We start from the raw sequence: 22,369 nt of genomic DNA on the forward strand, positions 1-22,369 counted from the left end.
AAGTGCTGGCTCAGGCCTGTAATCCCAGCACTCTGGGAGGCCGAGGTGGGTGGATCACTTGAGGTCAGAAGTTCGAGACCAGCCTGGCCAACATGGTGAAACCCTGTCTCAACTAAAAATACAAAAAATTACCCAGGCTTGGTGTATGCACCTGTAGTCCCAGCTACTTGGGAGGCTGAGGCCTGAGAATCGCTTGAAACAAGTGGGGCAGAGGTTGCAGTGAGCAGAGATCATGCCACTGCATTCTAGCCTGGGCAAGAGAGCAAGACTCTATCTCAAAAAAAAAAAAAAAGGAAGGAGAAGGAGAAGAAAGAGGAGGAGGAGGAGGAGGAGGAGGGGAAGAGGAAGAGGAAGAGGAATAGGAAGAGGAAGAGGAAGAGGAAGAAGAAGAAGAAGAAGAAGAAGAAAGGAGGTGCTGTTCTCTCAGGGAAAAACTGATGGTGAAAACCGCTGGTGTGCTAACTGCTAGATGGAATAAGTGCTACATATGTCAGACGTAGGAAATGCTCTAAAGGGCGGCCTAAAGCAGAGTAATGGGACAGACAAGAGAGTGAGGTAAACCAAGCTGAGTGCTGATGATTTCAGAAATGGCTAGTAAGCAAGGGAGCCAGAAAGGCAAAAGGCTCTGCTTAATTTTACATTACTATCAAATCAAGTCTAAAAATTAAATGACAAATATCTTAGATAATAAGCAAATGGGAGTCAAAGGAAAAAGGAAAGAGACCTTTATTAGACAGTTTACTACTAACAGTCACTGCAGCAGTGATGCCCCTCATTGTGAGATCCTTTCTTTTTTTTTTTTTTTTTTTTTTGAGACTAAGTCTCGCTCTGTTGCCGGGCTGGAGTGCAGAGGGCAGTCTCGGTTTACTGCAACCTCCGTGTCCTGGATTCAAGCAATTCTCCTGCCTCAGCCTCCCAAGTAGCTGGGACTACAGGCGCGCACCACCATGCCCAGCTAATTTTTTTGTATTTTCAGTAGAGACGAGGTTTCACCATGTTGGCAAGGAGGGTCTCAATCTCTTGACCTCATGATCCGCCCACCTCAGCCTCCCAAAGTGCTGGGATTACAGGCGTGAGCCTCCACGCTTGGCCGAGATCCTTTCTATCAACTCCCCTCAGAAGCTGCTTCTGGTAGATGTAAATTATCCTTTAACTGCCCATTTCTGTTCTATTGTAGCCACATGTATCTGTGTCTGCTACTGATCATGCCTTCCTCCTGCCAGCTGGTTTTCTAATTTTTCAGATTCTAGAAATTATAAACAGAAAAAAATCTGTTCAAAATTAACCTGATATCATGTGGCATACTGACACATTAAAAGAATCCTGTCATTGCTTAACCAAAGTCGTATTTCTACTCTCAGTATTTCTCTAATAGAAAACAAAGCTTATATGTAATGTATGAATGTCTTACTGTTGTTTATTTACACTTTATATAAAGTTTTAGTAATGTAAAATACAACATTATTCCTATTTTGGGGGGTAATAGAACAATAAGTTGTGCTATAAATAAGAAAGCCATCTAACAAATTCTGATCTAAAATGTGGCTTACCACAAAATTTCAGGTAGTTTAAGGAAGGAAAAACAATTAAAAGACTTGTGAAAAAGAAAAAATGGGAAAATATATGAACAGTTGAAGTCTCTCTTAGAAAACAACTTTTCAAGTAAATATAATCATTCTAGTAACTGCTGAATGACCACTACAGTTACCACATAGATCATCATATGATACTTAAATAGCTAGTAAGAAAATAGGAAAGCTGTCTTTTGAGACAGAAAAAATAGACATATTAGAAATATTTTCACAGTTAAAGGCAAAAGGTTTTAGAATTCCTTAGAATGGTTCACTTAAGAAATTCAGTGGTTCTGAATTACTTAAATTATAGGTTGGTTTTATCTGTGAAAGCCAAATACAATATTAAGTATTAGCACACAACCATAATTACATAGAACTCTATACCAAAGGAAGATGCCTTTCTTGGTAGAAAAATGACTACGAAAAGTTTTTAAAAAAAATTATACAACATTGAAAGGGAGCCCACTATTTTTTCCTTTCATTTAAATCAATAGTCAAGAAGCAAAATGTTGGGAGTTATAGAATAAAACAAGTGAGCCATCATAATAAAGCAGACACAAGAATCTTTCAAATATAAGACAAAAAGCTAGCTCCTCTTAAGTTTAGAACACGGGTAGTTAAAAGGTCAATATTCACAGGAGATAAGGGGTTTATCAATAAGTTAACAGTTACTCTGATATCTCCAAATACTTGGAAACTCATCCCTTCCGATGATGGGCCAGACTTAGTGCTTCACTTCTAATGAAAAGAATAGTTGGGAGTGATACTCTGTCACTTCCACAACTAGCTCATAAAGAGGATCCAGTTCTGCCTGGCATGCACGCTCCTCTGAGGATGGCTGCCCTTAGAACCCAAGCACCAGGTTGTGAGGAAGTCCAGGCCACACAGAGAAGCCACGTGTGGGTGTTCCAGCCAGTATCTTCTCCTAGACGCCCCAGCTGATGCCAACAGCAGACATCAGTCACATGAAGAATACGCCTGAAGATGATTCCAGAACCTGGCCTTTGAGTCATCCAGTTTAAGACCCATACACTGTGGAGCAGAGACAAGCCATCCCTACTCTGTACTCTGAATTCCTGACTCATAGGAACTGTCTGAAATAATACAAGTTTCTTGTTTTAAGACACTAAGTTTTGGGGTAATTTGTTTTGCAGCAACAGATAAACCAACATATTTACCTACAATACACATACATCAAATACAGAATGATTTTTCAAACTGAAAAATCACCTTTATACAAACCAATTATAGATTATATCCTCCATTTAATAATTTTAGAAGGTTTTATCTAATAACACAATTAAACTTCATTTATTTGAATTTGTCTAATTTGAAAATATAAGACAATTTATACTCTAAATTTTAGAGCACTTTGGTTGAATATAATCTATTAAAGTAGCTCTGGAAGGAGAGTTTAAGTAATGCACACACAAAGATGAGAATACTGAAGCTAATTAAGAGAATAAATTGGCTTTGAAGTACTTTAAAATTACAGCACTGCTATGGTTTGAATGTCCCCTCCAAAACTCATGTTGAAATTTAATTGCCAGTGAAATGGCATTGAAAGGTGGGTCCTTTAAGAGGTGATCTCTCTTAAGAGCAGAGCCCTCATGAATGGATTAATGTTGTTATCACAGGTGTGGGTTAGTTATATCAGGAGTAGGCTCCTGATAAAAGGATAATCATTTTGCCCTCTTGCTCTCACTCACATTTTCTTGCCCTTCCACCACGTAATGATGCAGCAAGAAGGCTGTCACCAGACGCCAAGCAGATGCTGGTGACATGCTCTTGGACCTCCCAGCCTCCAGAACCATGATCCAAATAAATCTCTTTTCTTTATAAATTACCCAGTCTGTGGTATTCTATTATAGCTACGGAAAATTAAGACAAGCACTCTCCATATAGAAAGCATTCAATAGTTAATAGCCAAGTGCAGTGGCTCACACCTGTAATCCCAGCATTTTGGAAGGCTGAGGTGGGTGGGTCACTTGAGCTCCAAAGTTCAAGACCAGCCTGGGCAATGTGGCAAAACCTCACCCCTACAAAAAATACAAAAATCAGCCAAGCGTGGTGGCCTGTGCCTGCAGTCCCAGCTACTCCGGAGGCTGAGGCACAAGAATTGCTTGAACCTGGGAGGCAGAAGTTGCAGTGAGCGGAGATCATACTACTGCACTCCAGCCTGGGTGACAGAGTCAGACCCTGTCTCAAAACAAACAAACAAACAAACGCTACTCAATAGTTATTAAGCATCAAATGAAAATCAGATTCTTCAAGTTCTTCCTAATCACTTTTCACATATGAATTAAAATCTTATTTTGTAGAACTAGTCAGTTTAGTTCAAGCAAATTATTTGCACATACATACATATTTTATCTTTTCCTAATAAAAGGTGAATTCCCTGATGACATTCCTTGTCTTGTTCACCTCTGTGTCCCCAATGGGCATAACACAATGCTGTATGTCAAGCATTGTACTAGGCAAATATTTACATAAATGATCAAGCTGCAATAATACACATGAAGCTAACTCAATTGTCTTACAATTCACCTTCTTTCTACTAATTTGTTCTGCTCTTCCTCACAATTATTCCAAGTTAGTTGATGTTTTATTGTATTTCCAAAGACCATACTGTGTACCCCTTTAACTTTTATGAATTTATTTATAGTAAAGATAAGGATACAAATGTCTTCCACACATACATGGTAATCTGTGGTGCTCGCCACTCCCTCCCTCCCTCCTGGGACTGACACACTGCAGTCCACGCTGCTCACACTGCAGCCCCATCCTTGCGTGAGAGAATGGCGCCACCTGGGGCTGTGCGATGTGTCAGCCTGCTCATTCCCTTCTCCAGCTCAGGACAGAGAAAAACAATTCATTCATAAGGTTTCCATTCTGTTATAGGCAGAGATTTATAAATCAGCATGATTTTTCAAAGAGTACAAAGTTAAACCGTTCTGCTTAGAAAAGAATAAACACAACCAATCGTTATTCCTCTAGTATAGTCAAAACAGAGATCAAACTTCTTTGATAGCGTTATAATTTCTCTGCTCAGACTTAGACTTCAGAATCAAAATTCTGAAACATTTATTTATAAGGTTAATAACTACCTTTGAAGTTAAGCAGTTTACTGAGCAATTAAATATTTTTGTCCATACACATTCAGATTTAACTATCGCTATAAATAGTCATAATTTCTCCAGTTTCAGTCTGAACACATAACTTCTAGTAATAAGACACAGGTTCTAGTACAGATTTTCTAATTAGTGGTATGGCCCTAAACAAGCCAGGTTAGATCTCTGCCTTCACCCACATCAAACAGGAATAATAATATATTTCCTTAACCTATCTTCTAGGTACACAGATGAGATTATATGAAAACATTTTGCTAAAGTCGCTAAACAAAAACAAGAAAAAAATATGTAAGGTTTTTCTATCACATTAACTATTTTTTAATATTTGATTGACATTTTTGTAATATAACCAAAATAAAAATTGCATACTTTCAAGAATGACAAAATTCTGTAGTTATACAACGTGAATTAAAATAGTAAAAGCTAGTCATAGTATGAAGTCCACTCATCCATGTTCTCATTTAATCACTTTAAGAAATAATAATTATAAAAATAGGTAAAATTCCATGAAAACATTCCCATTTGTTCTAGTTCAGGAGGTCTTGCCCACATCAACGGACTGTCTGGCATCAGCCACTGTTTCAGGCACTCGAACAGTCATATTGTCCATAGATTTTGTCAAACAGATTTGGCAGCCCAACCGTGACCTGTATGGAGAAGGGGGAAGATATGGTTTACTATTACATATATATATTCACAAGGTAATGCTGTTGTTTAAGATAGTCTTTATGTTTTCTTACCCAAAGCAGTCAGGGAACTTATTAATCTTTTAAATTTCCTTCATGTCAAAACAGATATAACCAAGCCTATCAACTAGAGAGTAACAAAAGGTAAATATGAATACAATAAACCTGGTGTAGTAAAGCTTCATTTTAGCCTGTGGTTCCTATTATCTATTAACTGTTTCACCAGACCACTATTTTTTGGTCAAAGAGCTGACAAGCAAGGAAACAATCAAAAGGCATAATGGTGGGGAACTGAGGTTATTAGCAAGGCCAAGAAAATGATTAATCAATTCCTAGATAATTAAAACTACACAGACTATAAAAGGAAGCTACACTTTTTAAAGCCTTTAAAAGAAGAAATCTGGAATAAATACATAGACTTAAGTCATCAATTATAACAGCATATTTTTTCTCAAATTTTTACCATCTCTGAAAATCAAGAAGCGTCTTAAAATCAGTGGAATCTTCCAATCACTGCTACACTGTCAGGTAATGGTCATCTCACAGCTATAAATTTGGTGACAATATTCATATAGGGGTCTCTTCAACTTAGTTATGGAAAGTATGTAAGTTCCACATGTTGAATTTACCTACTTTTCAAAATAAGTATAAAAAGATTGCAAAATGAAAACGAAGAAGAATACAGAAAGAAAGCAGAGTATAAATTTGGAATTAATAAATATTTGTCATTTTAAGAATGACTATAATTTTCTTTTCTTTTTTTTTTTTTTTTTTTTAGAATTACTACTAATTTTCTTTTGTGTTTATTTTCCTTTTTTTTTTTTAGACAGGGTCTGGCTCTGTCACCCAGGCTGGAGTGCACTGGCATGATTTCAGCTCACTACAACCTCTACCTCCCAGGCTCTGGTAATCCTCCCACCTCAGCCTCCTGAGTAGTTGGGACTACAGGCATACACCACCACGCTTGAATAATTTTTGAATGTTTTGTAGAGACAAGGTTTCACCATGTTGCTTAGGCTGGTCTCAACCTCCTGGGGTCAAGTGATCTATCCGCCTCAGCCTCCCAAAGTGTTGGGATTACAGGCAAGAGGCACAGCACTCAGCCATTTTCTTTTCTTAGCAGTGATATATAATTCAAATCTGTGTCTAGAGAAGTCTAACTCACTCTTTCAATATGCAGAAAATATGTTAAGTGATAACACTGTGTCTTATTTGAATTAGCAGTGCTTTTCTCTTCCTTAGTGGCATATAAAAAGAAATGTTAATCTTACAATCGACATGTCTTCGATTTGATGAAATGTGATATTCAGGTTTTGGTTTTATTAATGTATTCATCAAGCATTTATGGAGCGCCTAAAGGCACAATACTAAATGTCAGTGACGAAGACCAACTCAACTCCACACTTTCTTGTTGAACACCTCTTACTTTCTGGCATTGGGATGCACTAAAGAGATAGCATCAGAGTTACAGCCAAAAAGACCAGCAGTGCAGAACCCAGCATTTAATACACCATGTTCACAGGCAACTTGCTTAACCTCACCAAATGCTGGTTTCCTAACCTGATCTTCAAGATGAGTAGGAGAATTCCTCACAGGACTGATGTGAGGATTGGTTGCTAATGCCAGCATTAATGAGTAAACTTTCCATCAAAGGGATGAGATGAGACACATTCAGACACTTAACATGTGAGACTGTGGCAAATGCCACCAAGGGAGAAAGCCAAATGGCTCTGAGAGGTCTAACAAGAAAGCACTTACTTCTGGCCATGGGAGGTGGTGTTTGGCTTTGCAGGATAGGTAGGATTTACTATTTACTATTTAGTAAAAGATAAAGGAGAAAAGTATGTGAGGCAAAGGCAACACAATGCAGAGAAGCTCAAGCCACATTTAAGGCAAGATGGGTGTTTTAGCTTGGTTGCTGCACAGTGTAAACAAGGACAAGGGGAATGATGGGCCAGAAAGGCGGCCAGAGGCACAGGCAGCTGTGAATATCAGTTAAGGGGTCTGTGTTTCACTGGTGAGCAAGGAGGCACCACCAGGAAGTTTTGGAGTAAAAGGGTATGCTTACCCATGAGAAATACTGATTACTAATAGAAAAAAATCCCTTCTACCAAGAGTTCTTTATTTGTAGAATTGGAAACAGCCTTCACAATACTCAAGTATGCATTAAGCTCTGTCTGCAAGAGAGAAAAAGTGGCGAGCCAATTTGGACAAATTCACTAAGACAGCAGTGAGCTCTAGAGAGTCTGTTAATTACTCTTGGTATTCATATACAGATAGCAAGATGATGCTGGTCTTCAAGGAACTGTTACTTTAGTAAGGGAAACAGAGAGGGAAACAGTTATCAGTGAAACATGGCAGGATACCAGAAGTGTGGTGATAGAAGAACAATAAGCCTGTTATGGGAACACAGAAAGAGACGGAACAAAAAGCTCCTGCTCACTCTAGAAAATAAGGCAGTGGCGCTCCGTGGCTATTTCCTCACTCTCCTACTTTTTCTGCTTCCTTAAAGGTCTCTGGCTCCAAGATTCACCAATATAGACAGTGTCTCATACTTTGGAGAAGGAAACAGACAACAAGGCTCCCCTGATTTCACACTTTTGAGTCCCAAAACATTCTGACACCTGTGCAAACCTCGAAGTTATTTTCTCCAGTCACTCTTGCCACATATCCCTGATGGTGAAAATATACTGGGTACTGGGTTTAGTTTAGATCTAGGGTTTGGTTTTCAATTCAGAGAAGCAGCTTGAAACAGTAAAAGACTAAAGGCTTTGTGGCCCAGCATAGCTGGATTTAAATCAGGGGTGTTACCCACTAGCTGTGCAGCCTTAAGCAAATCCGCGACAACTAAACCTTGTCTCCCCACCTACAATACGGTGATAGTACTGCCTAACCCTGAAGGTTAGAAATAATATTTAAGTGCCTAGGCATTACAGTAAATTCCCAATAGATAGGTCGATATGATGGTAGTTACAATGCTAACAACTATCATTTAATGAACGCTTTCTCCACCAAGCACTGTTCTGAGAGCTTCACATATACTTCCTCATTAACTCCACACAGCAATACTGTGAGGTAGATACTATTATTAACCTCATCTTACATATAAGGAATCTGAGGCTCTGTGTAGATTATCCATGCAAACTGGTGGCAGGGAGCAATGACAATCATCCGTGTAAACTCACAGGTAATTCCTCAATCTCCCTTTCCATCAACTATTAATTCCGCAAGCAGTTGGTGACCTCTATTGTGAATCTGGCATTAGAGATACAATGGTAAAATGAGACATGGCGGCTCCTCTAATGGGAAAAGGGAGAGAGGTAACCAGTATGAAAAAAACAATGAGGCTGTCCATGTATCATCCATCCATCAGCAATCAAGGTAAGGACAACCAATAAAACATGGAAGCCAGGCACGGTGGCTCACGCCTGTAATCCCAGCACTTTGGGAGGCCAAGGCGGGCAGATCACAAGGTCAGGAGTTCGAGACCAGTCTGGCCAACATGGTGAAACTCCGTCTCTACTAAAAATACAAAAATCAGCCGGGCATGGTGGCAGGAACCTGTAATCCTAGCTACTTGGGAGGCTGAGGCAGAAGAATTGCTTGAACCCAGGAGGCAGAGGTTGCAGTGAGCCAAGATCATGCCACTGCACTCCAGCAAGGGTAACAAAGCAAGACTCTGTCTCAAAAAAAAAAAAAAAAAAATGAAATGATAGTGTTTTTGCTTAAAAATTAAAAACATTTACATAGTATTTAAAGTAAAGTAAGTATATGAACTAAAAGGCTGAATTTCCTTATTTCTTTTTTTGAAACTTTGATACCCTAAAAATAAGTTTACCTGTGGTTACCAGCTTTGAACAAAATTCTTTCCATTCCAAATATGTCAATGTGTTTTGTAAATGCTAGCTGTGAAACTCATTATACTCTTTGCCACAAAGTATTTCTACTAAAATGCTATGTACTTAAGAATACCAGCCATAGGCTGGGTGTGGTGGCTCAAGCCTGTAATCCTAGCACTTTGGGAGGCCGAGACGGGCGGATCACGAGGTCAGGAGATTGAGACCATCCTGGCTAACACGGTGAAACTCCATCTCTACTAAAAAATACAAAAAAAAACTAGCTGGGCGAGGTGGCGGGCGCCTGTAGTCCCAGCTATCCGGGAGGCTGAGGCAGGAGAATGGCGTAAACCCGGGAGGCGGAGCTTACCAGTGAGCTGAGATCCAGCCACTGCACTCCAGCCTGGGCGACAGAGCGAGACTCCATCTCAAAAAAAAAAAAAAAAAAAAAGAATACTAGCCATAAAACACTATAAAAGCTATTCCCTGCTCTCCATTATCTAGCTCTAAAACTTGGCAATTTTATCATCAATATTCTTGCTAGCTGACGTTTATTACAGACCTTTTGTATCTAACTGTAGCTCTTCCTTTTCCCTTTCTTTTCAATTAGAAAATTATCTATTACATGCATCTACAATTGTAACTGTATAAAAGGGCAAGCAGTTAGTTATGATTTACCTCTCTTTTTAAGAGACACAATTCTCAGAACCAAACCAATACAGTCATTGGATTTAGTTTCTGTGTTAAGGGGGAAAAAAGGAGGTGCTCATAGAGAACACGGCACTGAAGATGTGAGGGGACAGGCAGACAGTAGCCACAATCCACTCTGCTTTGGTGTCCAAACAGATACTATTTCACCAGTTTCTCTTCCCAGGGTTATCAGTCTCACATCTACCAAGAGGGAAATGAACTATAAAAGGAACAAAATGATTCTTCTTCTCTAAATAAATACAAATGACCTGAAAATTTTTGTGAGGATTAAATGGGGTAGTTTATGTTAGGTATATAACAAAATTGTAGCTATATAATACACATGAAATAAAACTATTATTACTATTTTTAATTTTTAAAAAGTTATTTGTCATTAAGGTCACCAAACTAGAGTTAAACAAAGCCAACCTTAATTAATAAGCTCTCACTATCTTACCCCTTGAAACAGTATATCAGCTAGCTACCTTCATTGACTCTAATTGAAAGACTAGATATTTTAAGAAAAAAAGAAGTTATCACTTAATGTCACTTGCTACTGGAAATCTCACCACTTTCAAGAGTAACTCTACCTATTAATTAATAACAAGAATAAGCTCTGATTAAGGTACACTTAGAAAAAGAACTACTCATTTTAACATAATTACTATTATATATTAAGTTTTTTTAAAAATTCTGTTCTCTTCAATAGGTAAAACTTTCCACCATAATTGTGTTCAATTATCAAACCTGTCCTTCAAGAATACTATAAAAGCATTAAATTTAACCCCTCCATTCAGCTGTAATAAATATTAGTTCCTGGAGTAAAAAGAGACTAAAGAAGAGGTGTTAGGATCTATAACTTGTACTTCCAATACTTCCAATTAATTTTTTTTACTTTTGTAAAGTTTCATAAGGTCTAAACTATAGCAGTGAAAACCAAGAGAATTGCCACATATATGATACTCAAAATCTGTGACTGTTATTTAACCTGGTAGAATACTATTACTTTCATGGGTCTGGTCTTACATAGACAACATAATAAAACACCTATGTTCCCAGATTATTAGTACAATTGAAGCAGTCCAAAAATCTTACCTGTCTGTGAGTCCATATGCCAGATCAAGCATGTCATTCTCCTCATCAGTGATTGCATCTAACTTCTCATATATGTGATCTTCAAAGATGAGGTGACAGGTTGAACAAGCCAGGGTTCCCTCACATGCACCTGACAAAAGCAACAAACACTGAAAATACTCCCTTTTACATCAGATGATTCAAACCTGGTTCAGTAAAGGTTTCTAAATGTTAGAATCAGCGTTAGAATACATAAGTGAGGCCAGGCACAGTGGCTCACACCTGTAATCCCAGTGATTTGGGAAGCCAAAGCAGGCAGATCACTTCAGGTCAGGAGTTCGAGACCAGCCTGGCCAATATGGTGAAATCCTGTCTTTACTAAAAATACAAAAATTAGCCAGGCATGGTGGCACATGCTTGTAGTCCCAGCTACTAGGGAGGCTGAGGCAGAAGAATTACTTGAACGGGGCAGGCGGAGTTTACAGTGAGCTGAGGTTGCACTCCAGCCGGGGAGAGAGTAAGACTCTGTCTCAAAAAAAAAAAAAAAAAAAGAAAAGAAAAGTAGAATACATAAATGAAAGTTGAAAATGAAGAGAATAAGGGCAACAACCCTCCATCCCCTGCCGCACGCGCACACACACACGCACGAGTTTGAAATCCCTCACGTTGTATTATTTCACAAAGGTTTTGGCTTGGTGCTATGAAGGAATACCTATGAAAATACATAGTCCTAATAGAGAGCTTAAAAATTAATAAGCTGAGACATGCATATATATAAAAGTGTGTGCATTTTTAAACTTACATAGTAATTACTGACATAATAGCAATGTAAGTTATGGTATATAAGAGGAACTAGAAAGCAATCAAACCTATCACTAAATTAAGTTAAATGTTTAAGTGTTACTCAGACTTTGCTTGAAAATCTCCTAACAAAGAAACCAACACCATATAAGTCAGCCAATTTTGCATTCGGCTGGCTTCCACCAAGCTAAAGTCTGCCACTCTGTAACTAGCACCTACTGGTCCAGTGCTATCCCATGGAGTTTAATCCTTCTAAATGATAGCTTTTCATTTATTTGAAATTATTCTTCCTTCTCCCAGCTGAGCATCCCCAGGTCCTTCCACTAGGTCCTTCCACTGTTTCTTACACAACACAGTTCTAACTCCCATCCCTCAGGCTAGTTGGGCTTTTCTTAAAATATGGCATCCAGAACATATTAGTATCCCAGGGGAGAACCCGACAACAGAGGCATGCAGAATCACAGTCTGGTTAAATCTAACTTTAAAAACAGGGATTTGGGTTTGTTTTTACATGAATTTTTAAAGTCACTGTACAATTTCAAAGACTATAGAGTCCTCAGAGTAACTTCACTTTGATTTATATTCTCTTTTGGAACTAAACATTATATGAAATACACACAGCCACTATTAACAACTAGTAACCTTCTTAATTTTCCTCTGAATGGATCATTTTAACTAGAGTTGTTCCTTCCTTATAATTTAAGCACTTGTTATTCATATTTTACCATTTAAAAAAAAAAAAAAAAACCGGCCAGGCATGGTGGCTCACTCCTGTAATCCCAGTACTTTGGGAGGCCGAGGCAGGCAGATCATGTGAGGTTCGAGACCAGCCCGGCCAACATAGTGAAACCCTGGCTCTACTAAAAATACAAAAATTAGCTGGGCATGGTGGTGCGCACCTGTAATCCCAGCTACTCGGGAGGCCAAAGCAGAAGAATCGCTTGAACCTGGGAGGCAGGCAGAGATTGCAGTGAGCCAAGATCAAACCGCTGCACTCCAGCCTGGGTGACAGAGTGAGACTCCGTCTCAAAAAAAGAAAAAAAAAGAAAAAAAAAGAACCATTGAGAGGTCTCTCTAAATCTTCATTTTTATTAAATCCAATTCAAAGCAATAATAGAATTATGGGAGAGCGAGACCATATAGTGAAGTACAAGAGTTAGGAGCATGGGCTTTCAGCCAGACTTCCTCCCTTCAACTACAGCTTCCCTTTTTATTAACCCTGTCACCTTGGGCTACTTTACCTTCCATGTCTCAGCTTCCTCAAGAGTAACTACACTAACCTCACATAGTAGTTCCAAGAATTACACATGACTGCATACTTAATATATATGAATATATATACTGGCAACCATGACTGGCAGATAGTATGTGCTATGTAAGTGTTGGTAAACTATTATTATTATCTGGAAGTCACAGAAACTCTTAGAGTAATTGAACTTTATTTGTAAACATAAGAGGTTAAATTAAGAATTAAGCCCCAGAAGTTAAAGAAATGGACTAAGGTCATACCACTAGTTAGAGATGAGTTAGGACTTCAGCTTAAGTTTCCCAGTGCTGTAGGCAACTAATCATTACTGTATCGCCATACAATAATGTAAGTTGCCTTACTTATATATTAAATGGAGAGAAAAGGCTCATATGCCAACAAATCCCTCCTGAAAATCAAAGGACACTGCTTTTTGTACCAGTGGCCAGTCGAAATGAAGAGTTACCATCCTGTTCTAGCTCCTTCATAGGTTTCAAATTCTCTCCCTCTCTTCCCTAGGAAGCTTCCATTCTTTTAACCTCCTCTTAAAGGTATTCTTCTATTCTCTTATTTAAATTTTCATGGCTCAGGAACCTTGGCAATCGTTTCCACATCTTGCTTAAGTTGCTAAGCTCAGCGCTGAAGAGACTATTCTAATAAGAATTTGATCTCTACTAAAAATACAAAAAAAATAGCCAGGCGTGGTGGCGGGAGCCTGTAGTCCGTAGTCCCAGCACTTTGGGAGGCTGAGGCGGGCGGATCACAAGGTCAGGAGATCGAGACCATCCTGGCTAACACGGTGAAACCCGTCTCTACTAAAAATACAAAAAATTAGCCGGGCGTGGTGGTGGCACCTGCAGTCCCAGCTACTTGGAGGCTGAGGCAGGAGAATGGCGTGAACCTGGGAGGCGGAGCTTGCAGTGAGCCGAGATCGCGCCACTGCACTCCAGCCTGGGCGACAAAGCAAGACTCTGTCTCAAAAAAAAAAAAAAAAAAAAAAGAATTTGAAAAATGCTGAATATGTACAGATCAACTTTTGATGTCTACACACTAAGTTCCTATTTATTCTTTAAATGAACACATCGCATTCATGATCCCTCATTATTTTATGATCCTTTTCGAACCTTTTCTGCCACAAAAACCTGTCAACAATTTATCCTTTCTTATTCTCTGTACTAGGAAGAAGTTCAAATATAATAGAAACTATAAGACTCAGAATGAAACCAGCCTATGTGAGAGAGCTAACACTAAACCAGAGAAAGCTCATGGTCAGACTGTGTTACTACAGAAACGATCTGTAGCAAGGGTTTACAAGACCCCATGGATAGCACTTAACAACTATTCTGTCCTTGCCATAGTCAGGGCTCAAAGAAAAATTTAAAAAAGTAAAAAGAAACTTTCAATCTTGCAAAATTCCATAAGAAGACAGATGATTCATTTTCTAGAGTTTGTTTTGAGATTTAACCTATATGGTTTATTAACAAATAAAGAATTTTTGAGAATATTGGAGACACCTATCCAAAAAGGGTATTTAGGAGGAAAAAAAACCCTGCAAAAATAAGGTAAATATTTGGGTATAAAAAGAGCTTAAAACTCTGAGAAGAACAAGAGACTATTTAAGAGAAAAAAAAAAGTTCCTCCTTTTCTGTTTTCTTTATCTCATAAAATACTGCCATTTCATGATAGCTGTGTCCTCCAATTACTACTTGTCTCGGTGTTCAGTTCTATGAGGTTTTTTGTTTTGTTTTGTTTGTTTGTTTTTTGAGACAGAGTCTTACTCTTATTGCCCAGGCTGGAGTGCAATGGCGTGATCCTCCGCAACCTGGGTTCAACCTCCGCCTCCTGGGTTCAAGCGATTCTCCTGCCTCAGCCTCCTGGAGTAGCTGAGATTACAGGCGTAAGCCACCACGGCTGGCTAATTTTTGTATTTTTAGCAGAGACGGGGTTTCACCATGTTGTCCAGGCTGGTCTCGAACTCCTGACCTCAGGTGATCCGCCTGCCTCAGCCTCCCAAAGTGTTGGGGTTACAGGCGTTGAGCCACTGCACTCGGCCAGTTCTGTGAGTTTTAATGCATGTATAGACTTGTGTAACCACCACCACACTCAGGATACAGAGCAGCTTCATCAGCCTAAAACATTCCCTTTTACTGTTGCTTTGTTGTCACAGTCTACCCCATCCCTAACCCCTGGCAACCACTGATCTGTTCTCTATCACTGTAGTTTAGTCTTTTCCAGAATGTTCACATAAATAGAATCATACAGTGTATGACTGAAACTGCCTTCTTTCACTCCACACAATGCCTCTAAGATTCATCCAATGTGTTGCATGTATCCATAATTTGCTCCCTTTCATTGCTAAGAAGCATTCCACTGTTTGAATGTCCCACGGTTTGTTTCTAATAGGTATTTGGTGGTGTCACATTGTGACTTTCATTCACATTCTCTACAAGAAATTAAAGGTGTAAAATATCTTTTTTTTTTTTTTTTTTTAACTTTGCCTCATTTTTTTTTCCAAAGCCACTTGGGAGTATGACATCACCATTAGTCTCCTGTCCCTCTAGAAGAAAACTCTAAACAACACAGAGTCGTTCATACAAGCAAGTTCAGTCCCGATGCCCCTCAATTATCTTTTTATGAGCTTATTTGCCATCTCTACATTCTCCTTGGTGAAGTGTCTGTTCATATCTTTTGCCCATTTTTTAACTGGGTTGTTTCTTACTGTTAAGTTTTGAGAGCTTTTTATATATTGGGGATACAAGTCCTTTCACTGGATATGTGATTTACAAGTATTTTCTCCCAGTCTGTAGTTTGTCTTTTCACTCCCTTAACAGTGTCTGTGGAAGAACAAAAGTTTTTAATTTTGATGGAGTCTAATTTATATATTTTTTCTTATATATAAGAAAAAATTGTGATCTTCTGGTCATGTCTAATTCTTTGCCTACCTACCCACAGGTCCTGAAGATTCTTCTTTGTTCTTTCTTTGAGAAATTTACAGTTCCAAGTTCTACATTTAGATCTAAGTCAATTTTGCATTACTGTTTTTATAAGATTTATGAGGTTTAGGTTGACGCTCCTTTTTTTCCCACATGAATATCCAATTGATTCAGCATCACCTGTTGAAAACAATACTCTTTCTTCACTAATTGTCCTGCACTTCTGTCAAAAACCAATTGGCCACTGCCAAGAGGTGGAAACAACCCAAATATCTCTCAGGTGATAAAGAGACAAAGAAAATGTGGTATACATTCATAAAATGAAATATTATTTGGCCGCAAAAAGGAATGAAGTATACAAACTAAAACACAAGATGAACATTGAAAACATTATGTTAAGTGGAAGTCGCTCACAAAGGACCACATATTATACGATTCCATTGATGAGAAATGTCCAGAATAGGCAAATCTATAGATACAGAAAGTAGTGGCTGCTTAGGGGTAGGGAAATGGGGGATTGAGAGGTGCTAGCTAAAGAGGATGGGGTTTCCTTTTGAAGTGATGAAAATGTTTTAAGGTGATGTTGCACAACTCTGAATATACTAAAAAAAATTCACTGCATACTTTAAATAGGTGACTTGTTTGGTATTTAAATGATACTTCAATAAAGCTGTTATCAAAAAAACTGCCCATCTTTTATGGGTCTGTCACTGAACCCTTTATTCTGTTTCACTGATCTACATGTTTGCTTGTCTCTCTGCTGATATTATACCATCTTCATCACTGTGGTGTCATTGTAAGTCTTAAGACCTGTACTGTGCTTCTTCTAACTTTATTCTTCTTTTAAACTTGTTTTGGCTCTTCTAGTTTCTTTGCTTTTCCATAAACATATTTTGTTAGATTTAAACCTAAAATTTTCATTTAGGAAGCTATTTTAAATGGATTTTTTTTTAGTTTTCATTTCCAAACATTCACTGTTAAGTACATAGCAATACAACTGGTGTGTGTGTGTGTGTGTGTGTGTGTGTGTGTGTGTGTGTGTTGACCTTATATTCTAGGACCTTGCTAAACTTACTTATTAGCTCTAAGAATTTTTTTGTAGATTCCTTGTGACTTTCCTCATAAACAATCATGTCATCTAAAACCACTTTTATTTTTTCAATCTATGTGCCTTTTCTTTCTTTCTCTGGCCTTAATACACTGGTTAAGACATCCAGTGTGATGTTAAATAGGAGTGGTGAAAGTAGACATCCTTGCCTTGTCTCCGATTTTACAGGAAAGACATTCCATTTTTCACCATAAAGCATGATGTCAGTTATAGAGTTTTTTGTAGATTCCTTTTATCAGCACCTTATTTTGCATAGAGTTGATCTGGCACTGCCTTCTTATTTCCAGTTAAAACATGAGAACTGCCACCAATTCTCCATCTCTTTTGACACAGAGTTCAGAGCCATAATGAGCATCCCTATAGCTCCCAACTATGCTAGAGTCACAGCCCCAGATGCCAAAGCCTATCTGCAGAAACAAAGTAGATAACATTGTCATTAGGCGTCATCTTCTAAGTCTTCTTTCTTCAGCATCACAGAATTCCCAGGCTCCTATCCACCATGGTATCTTCTGCACTGAGATCACCCATGCATATATTCCCACTATCAGACTTGGGTGCAACACAGAGAAAGGAGTCTCTGTTTGTTTTTTTGTTTTGTGTGTGTGTGTGTGTGTGTGTGTGTGTAGGGTGGGCCCAGGGAGTTAAGGTGTTCCTGATGTGTGTGTGTGCGTTCATGTGTGTAGGGTGGGTCCCTGATCTGAGATTAGAAGGTACAGACTGGGCATGGTGGCTCATGCCTATAATCCCGGCACTTTGGGAGGCCGTAGTATGAGGATCTCTTGAGGACAGGAGTTTGAGAACAGCCTGGGCAACACAGCAAGATCCCATTTCTACAAAAAAGTTAAAAATTAGCTGGGTGTGGTGGTGCACACCTGTAGTCCCAGCTACTTGGGAGGCTAAGGCAGGAGGATCATCTGAGCCCAGGAGGTCAAGGCTGCAGCGAGCTATGATCATACCACTACACTTCAGCCTGGGTGACAAAGCGAGACCCCATCTCTTTTTGTTTAAGTTTTGGGGTACATGTGCAGGTTTGTTACATAGGTAAATGTGTGCCATGGTGGTTTGCTACACCTATCAACCCATCACCTAGATATTAAGCCCCATATGCATTAGCTCTTTTCCCTAATGCTCTCCCCTCTGTGCCCTCCCCCAGCAGGCCCCAGTAAGTGTTGTTCCCTTCCCTGTGTCCATGTGTTCTCTTTTTCAGCTCCCACTTATAAGTGAGAACACGCAGTGTTTGGTTTTCTGTTCCTGCATTAGTTTGCGGAGGATAATGGCTTCCAGCTCCATCCATGTCCCTGCAAAGGACACGATCTCGTTCCTTTTATGGCTGTGTAGTATTCCATGGTGTATACGTACATTTTCTTTATCCAGCCTATCATTGATTAACATTTGGGTTGATTCTATGTCTTTGCTCTTGCGAATAGTGCTACAATGGACATATACGTGCATGTATCTTTATAATAGAATGATTTATATTCCTCTGGGTATATACCCAGTAATGAGATTGCTGGGTCAAACGGTATTTCCAGTTCTACATCTTTGAGGAATCACCACACTGTCTTCCACAATGGTTGAACTAATTTACATTCCCACCAACAGTGTAAAAGTGTTCATATTTCTCTGTAACCTCACCAGAATCTGTTGTTTCTTGACTTCTTAATAATCACCATTCTGACTGGCATGAGACCCTGTCTCTTTTTAAAGGTAGAAGAAAGAAGCAGCAACAGCTATAATTACAAGAGTTAGAAGGTGCAATGCATTTTATCCCAAAAAAACAAGCTATAAATGGTAATTAAGTCAGTTGTGAAGAAATAGGTTCTGCATGTTGGCTCAAAACTTTAGCCAACATTATGTTTATGGGAAAACAAATTCCAAATAACAAGCAGCTAACCTGAAAATAGATTATGGAAACAAAACCTATTCACAATTCACAAAATGGGGAGCATTTTTTTTCTTTTTTTGCTTTTCACATACACAGAGAACCCTACAAGACAAACAAACAGTAGAAGATAACCTATAAAACTATAAAAGAATAAAGGATATAAAATAACAAACAATAACTACAAGGCTAAAACTTGCAGCTGATCACAATATGGGCATACTAATACATTATGTATATGAAGGAATAAGGTGCAAAATTTATATAACTTATTATATACACTGCCCCAGAGTAATATTGGTGGCTGTCAGCTTTTAGTGTCCCTGTAAGTGGTTGGCTATATAAAAGTAAATGAATAGGGAAAATGTGTATGTGCATGTGTATATGTACATGGATATACACATATATGTAAACACAAAGTGATCATGTTTTATGAGAAATGCATTCTCAAAGATTTTGAGAATTGTACAAGTCTCATATTTCAAGAATTATTTTCTCAATGAAACAAAATAGAAAGTGGATTCCTAAAGTTTAAAAATCTAAAATCCTCAAACATTTTTGTTTTAAAATATACTTAAGTAGAACAAATGTATGAAGTAAAATTCTTTACATTACTATGCCCACCTTTCAAACAACCAAAAATACATCATGTCTTACAGCAGGCCCGGGCCACAGGCCACATAGCAGGTAAGCAGAGGGCGAGCGAGAGAAGCTCCATCTGTATTTACCACCACTCCCCGCTGCTCGCATTACCACCTGAGCTCCACCTCTGTCAGATCAGCAGCTGCATGAGATTCTCACAGGAGTGAGAACCCTGTTGTGAACTGCGCATGTGGGGGGTCTAGGGTGCACCCTCCTTATAAGAATCTAATGCCTGATGATCTGTTACTATCTCCCATCACCTCCAGATGACACCTACATCTAGTTGCAGGAAAAGAAGCTCAGGGCTCCCACTGATTCTACCTTATGATGAGTTGCATAATTATTTCATTATATGATACAGTGTAATAATAATAGAAATAAAGTGCACAATAAATGTAATGCACTTGAATCATCCCAAAACCATCCCCACCCCAACCTCGTCCATGGAAAATTTGTCTTCCACGAAACCAGTCCCTAGTGCCAAAAAGGTTGGGGGCCACAGCCGTAGAAAATAAAATGGTAGTTACCAGCGGATGGGAGTCGGGGTGAGGAAATGAAACGAGCATGTGCTGTTCAAAGGGTACAAAGTTTCAGTTAGGAGGAATTTGTGTTTAACATGTCTAGCACAGGCTGGGCACGGTGGCTCACGCCTGTAATCCCAGTACTTTGGGAGGCTGAGGCAGGCAAAACTTTTGAGGTCAGGTGTTCGAGACCAGCCTGGCCAACATGGTGAAACCCCATCTTTCCTAAAAATACAAAAATTAGCTAGGTGTCATGGTGCTCGTCCATAATCCCAGCTACTAGGGAGGCTGAGGCACAAGATTCACCTGAGCCCAGGAGGTGGAGGCTGCAGTGAGCCAACATCACGCCACTGCACTCCAGCCTGGGTGACAGAGTGAGACTCTGTCTCAAAAAATTATTTAAAAAGAATTTTTAAAAATCTATAGCACAGCATGGTGACTGCAGTTAATAATAATGTATTGTGTATTTCAAAAGTTACTATCAGCAAATTTCAGATGTCTCATCACAAAAAATAACTGAGGTGAAGCACATTGTATACATGTATCAAAACATCACACTGTACCTACCTCATAAATACAATTATGATCGTCAATTAAAATTAATAATAAAACATATTTCATGCCTTAGCACCAAAAATAACCTGATTTAGGAACACGTTACAGCCACGCTAATATTAGCCCCTGGGGCCAGCATTTTACCCACCATCCTGGCTTGGTTATACAACAATTTTCATGAACTTAAAAGTATATACATTTTAGTACTGCTTTGATTTTGTTGACATTTTGGCTAACAATTCAGAGTTCTTTCTCCTAAACTAACAGTAATAGGTATCATGACAGGTTTTTGGCTTTCTTCCTAGCATTTTGTTACATCTAACCTCTGTTACAAAATAACTAATTTTCAGATACATTTTTCAGTATTAGCACTTAATGCTTGGCTGAAACTGATACAGGCTTTAAAAATGATTTTAAATTATAATCACAGTTTAAAATATCATCACCATAGTCAAGAAAATCATACAGATATTCAGATGTCTATAAACAGTGTGGTTCACATGGTGCTGACAAAGGATGGCAGGCATTTGTTTATAAGCTAAAATGGTACATCTTTAGCTGCAGTAACAAACATAAAATTTACAACTCACACAGCCTGCCAGCTTAAAATTATAGGATTCCTGACAAAAGTTTTGGTTTTCACAATACTTCTGATTTTGCTAGAGGAAGAATCTCAATACTGTTAATCTGCACAATTTCAAATATGCATATAAAATGACACGAAGAATAGTAAAGCATGCTTACTAATTTCAAGGTTGGTGAACTCATGAACGAAGTTTTGTTTTTTTAAACAGGAATAATGATAGTAAGCACTTGGGCAAATCCTCAGAAGTTCTAGCTACGAAATTAATTCCAAGAGAAAGTCAGATCTCTGCAGACTGTTGTTCCTTTCCTTTCATGTAACTTCAGTGTTTGCCAATGGGAAAAGACATTTCGTGTGTATGCATCTCATATTAAGATCATTTTGTATTATCTACTACGATGCTGACAATACAGATTGCCCGCCCCGACACCCAACCCCTTTCCCAAACAAAAATCTAGAGGATGGCTGCATGGGAATATTATATATTAGAAATGGAAATTATGTGTAAACACAAAATCTAATTTTCTAGAGTAAAGATTGATCTAGCATAGTCAGAAATACATTATATCAATAGCGACTCAAGTATGAAGGGAAAAAATATACACTTATACAAACACAATCAGGATCTTCCAATTTGTATAATTTCCCTCAAAACAGACACATGAAAATAGGTAATACTGAAGAAAAAAAATATCTTGAGAGTAAACTACGTAAGTTGAATCGCAGGTGTGTAACTGCCCCCTAGTGACAGAATATTATGATACACTCTGAAAACAGGTACCTGCATCATCCAAAAGACCTATATTAATATAAAAGTTGGCAATGAGAATGTTTATAAGTTTGCACTGTTTCCAAAATGTATGACTGTCCCTTTTTATTCATTTGTTCATTCACTACTTCATTTCATATACAATGAGGAATAAAATAGGAATGACTTTATCCCTCATTGAAGTTTATTGGGAAAGATACACAAGAAATACATAATTACTAAACTGTGACAAATACTGTGAAACAAATGAACAAGATGCTGAGAAGGAGGATAATAGGTTCAAGATAACAAGAGAACCACTACTTTGGACTGGGTGGCTGGGCAAAGCCTTGCTAAGG

General features: G+C 38.5%; 1 protein-coding gene across 1 annotated transcript in view; it reads right to left on the minus strand.

The window, feature by feature from the left end:
- Positions 1 to 4,209: 4,209 nt before the first annotated feature.
- FDX1 (ferredoxin 1) overlaps positions 4,210 to 22,369 on the minus strand; it is a 36,736-nt gene continuing 18,576 nt past the window's right edge. The window contains exons 3-4 of the mRNA XM_003910668.5: positions 11,013 to 11,142; positions 4,210 to 5,352 (exon numbers count right to left, since the gene is read on the minus strand). Coding sequence (XP_003910717.2) covers positions 5,238 to 5,352; positions 11,013 to 11,142 — 245 coding nt within the window. The 3' untranslated portion in view covers positions 4,210 to 5,237. The remainder of the gene's footprint in view (positions 5,353 to 11,012; positions 11,143 to 22,369) is intronic.

This window comes from Papio anubis, chromosome 12 (genome assembly GCF_008728515.1).
Source record: "Papio anubis isolate 15944 chromosome 12, Panubis1.0, whole genome shotgun sequence".
In the NCBI taxonomy this organism is placed as follows: Eukaryota; Metazoa; Chordata; class Mammalia; order Primates; family Cercopithecidae; genus Papio; species Papio anubis.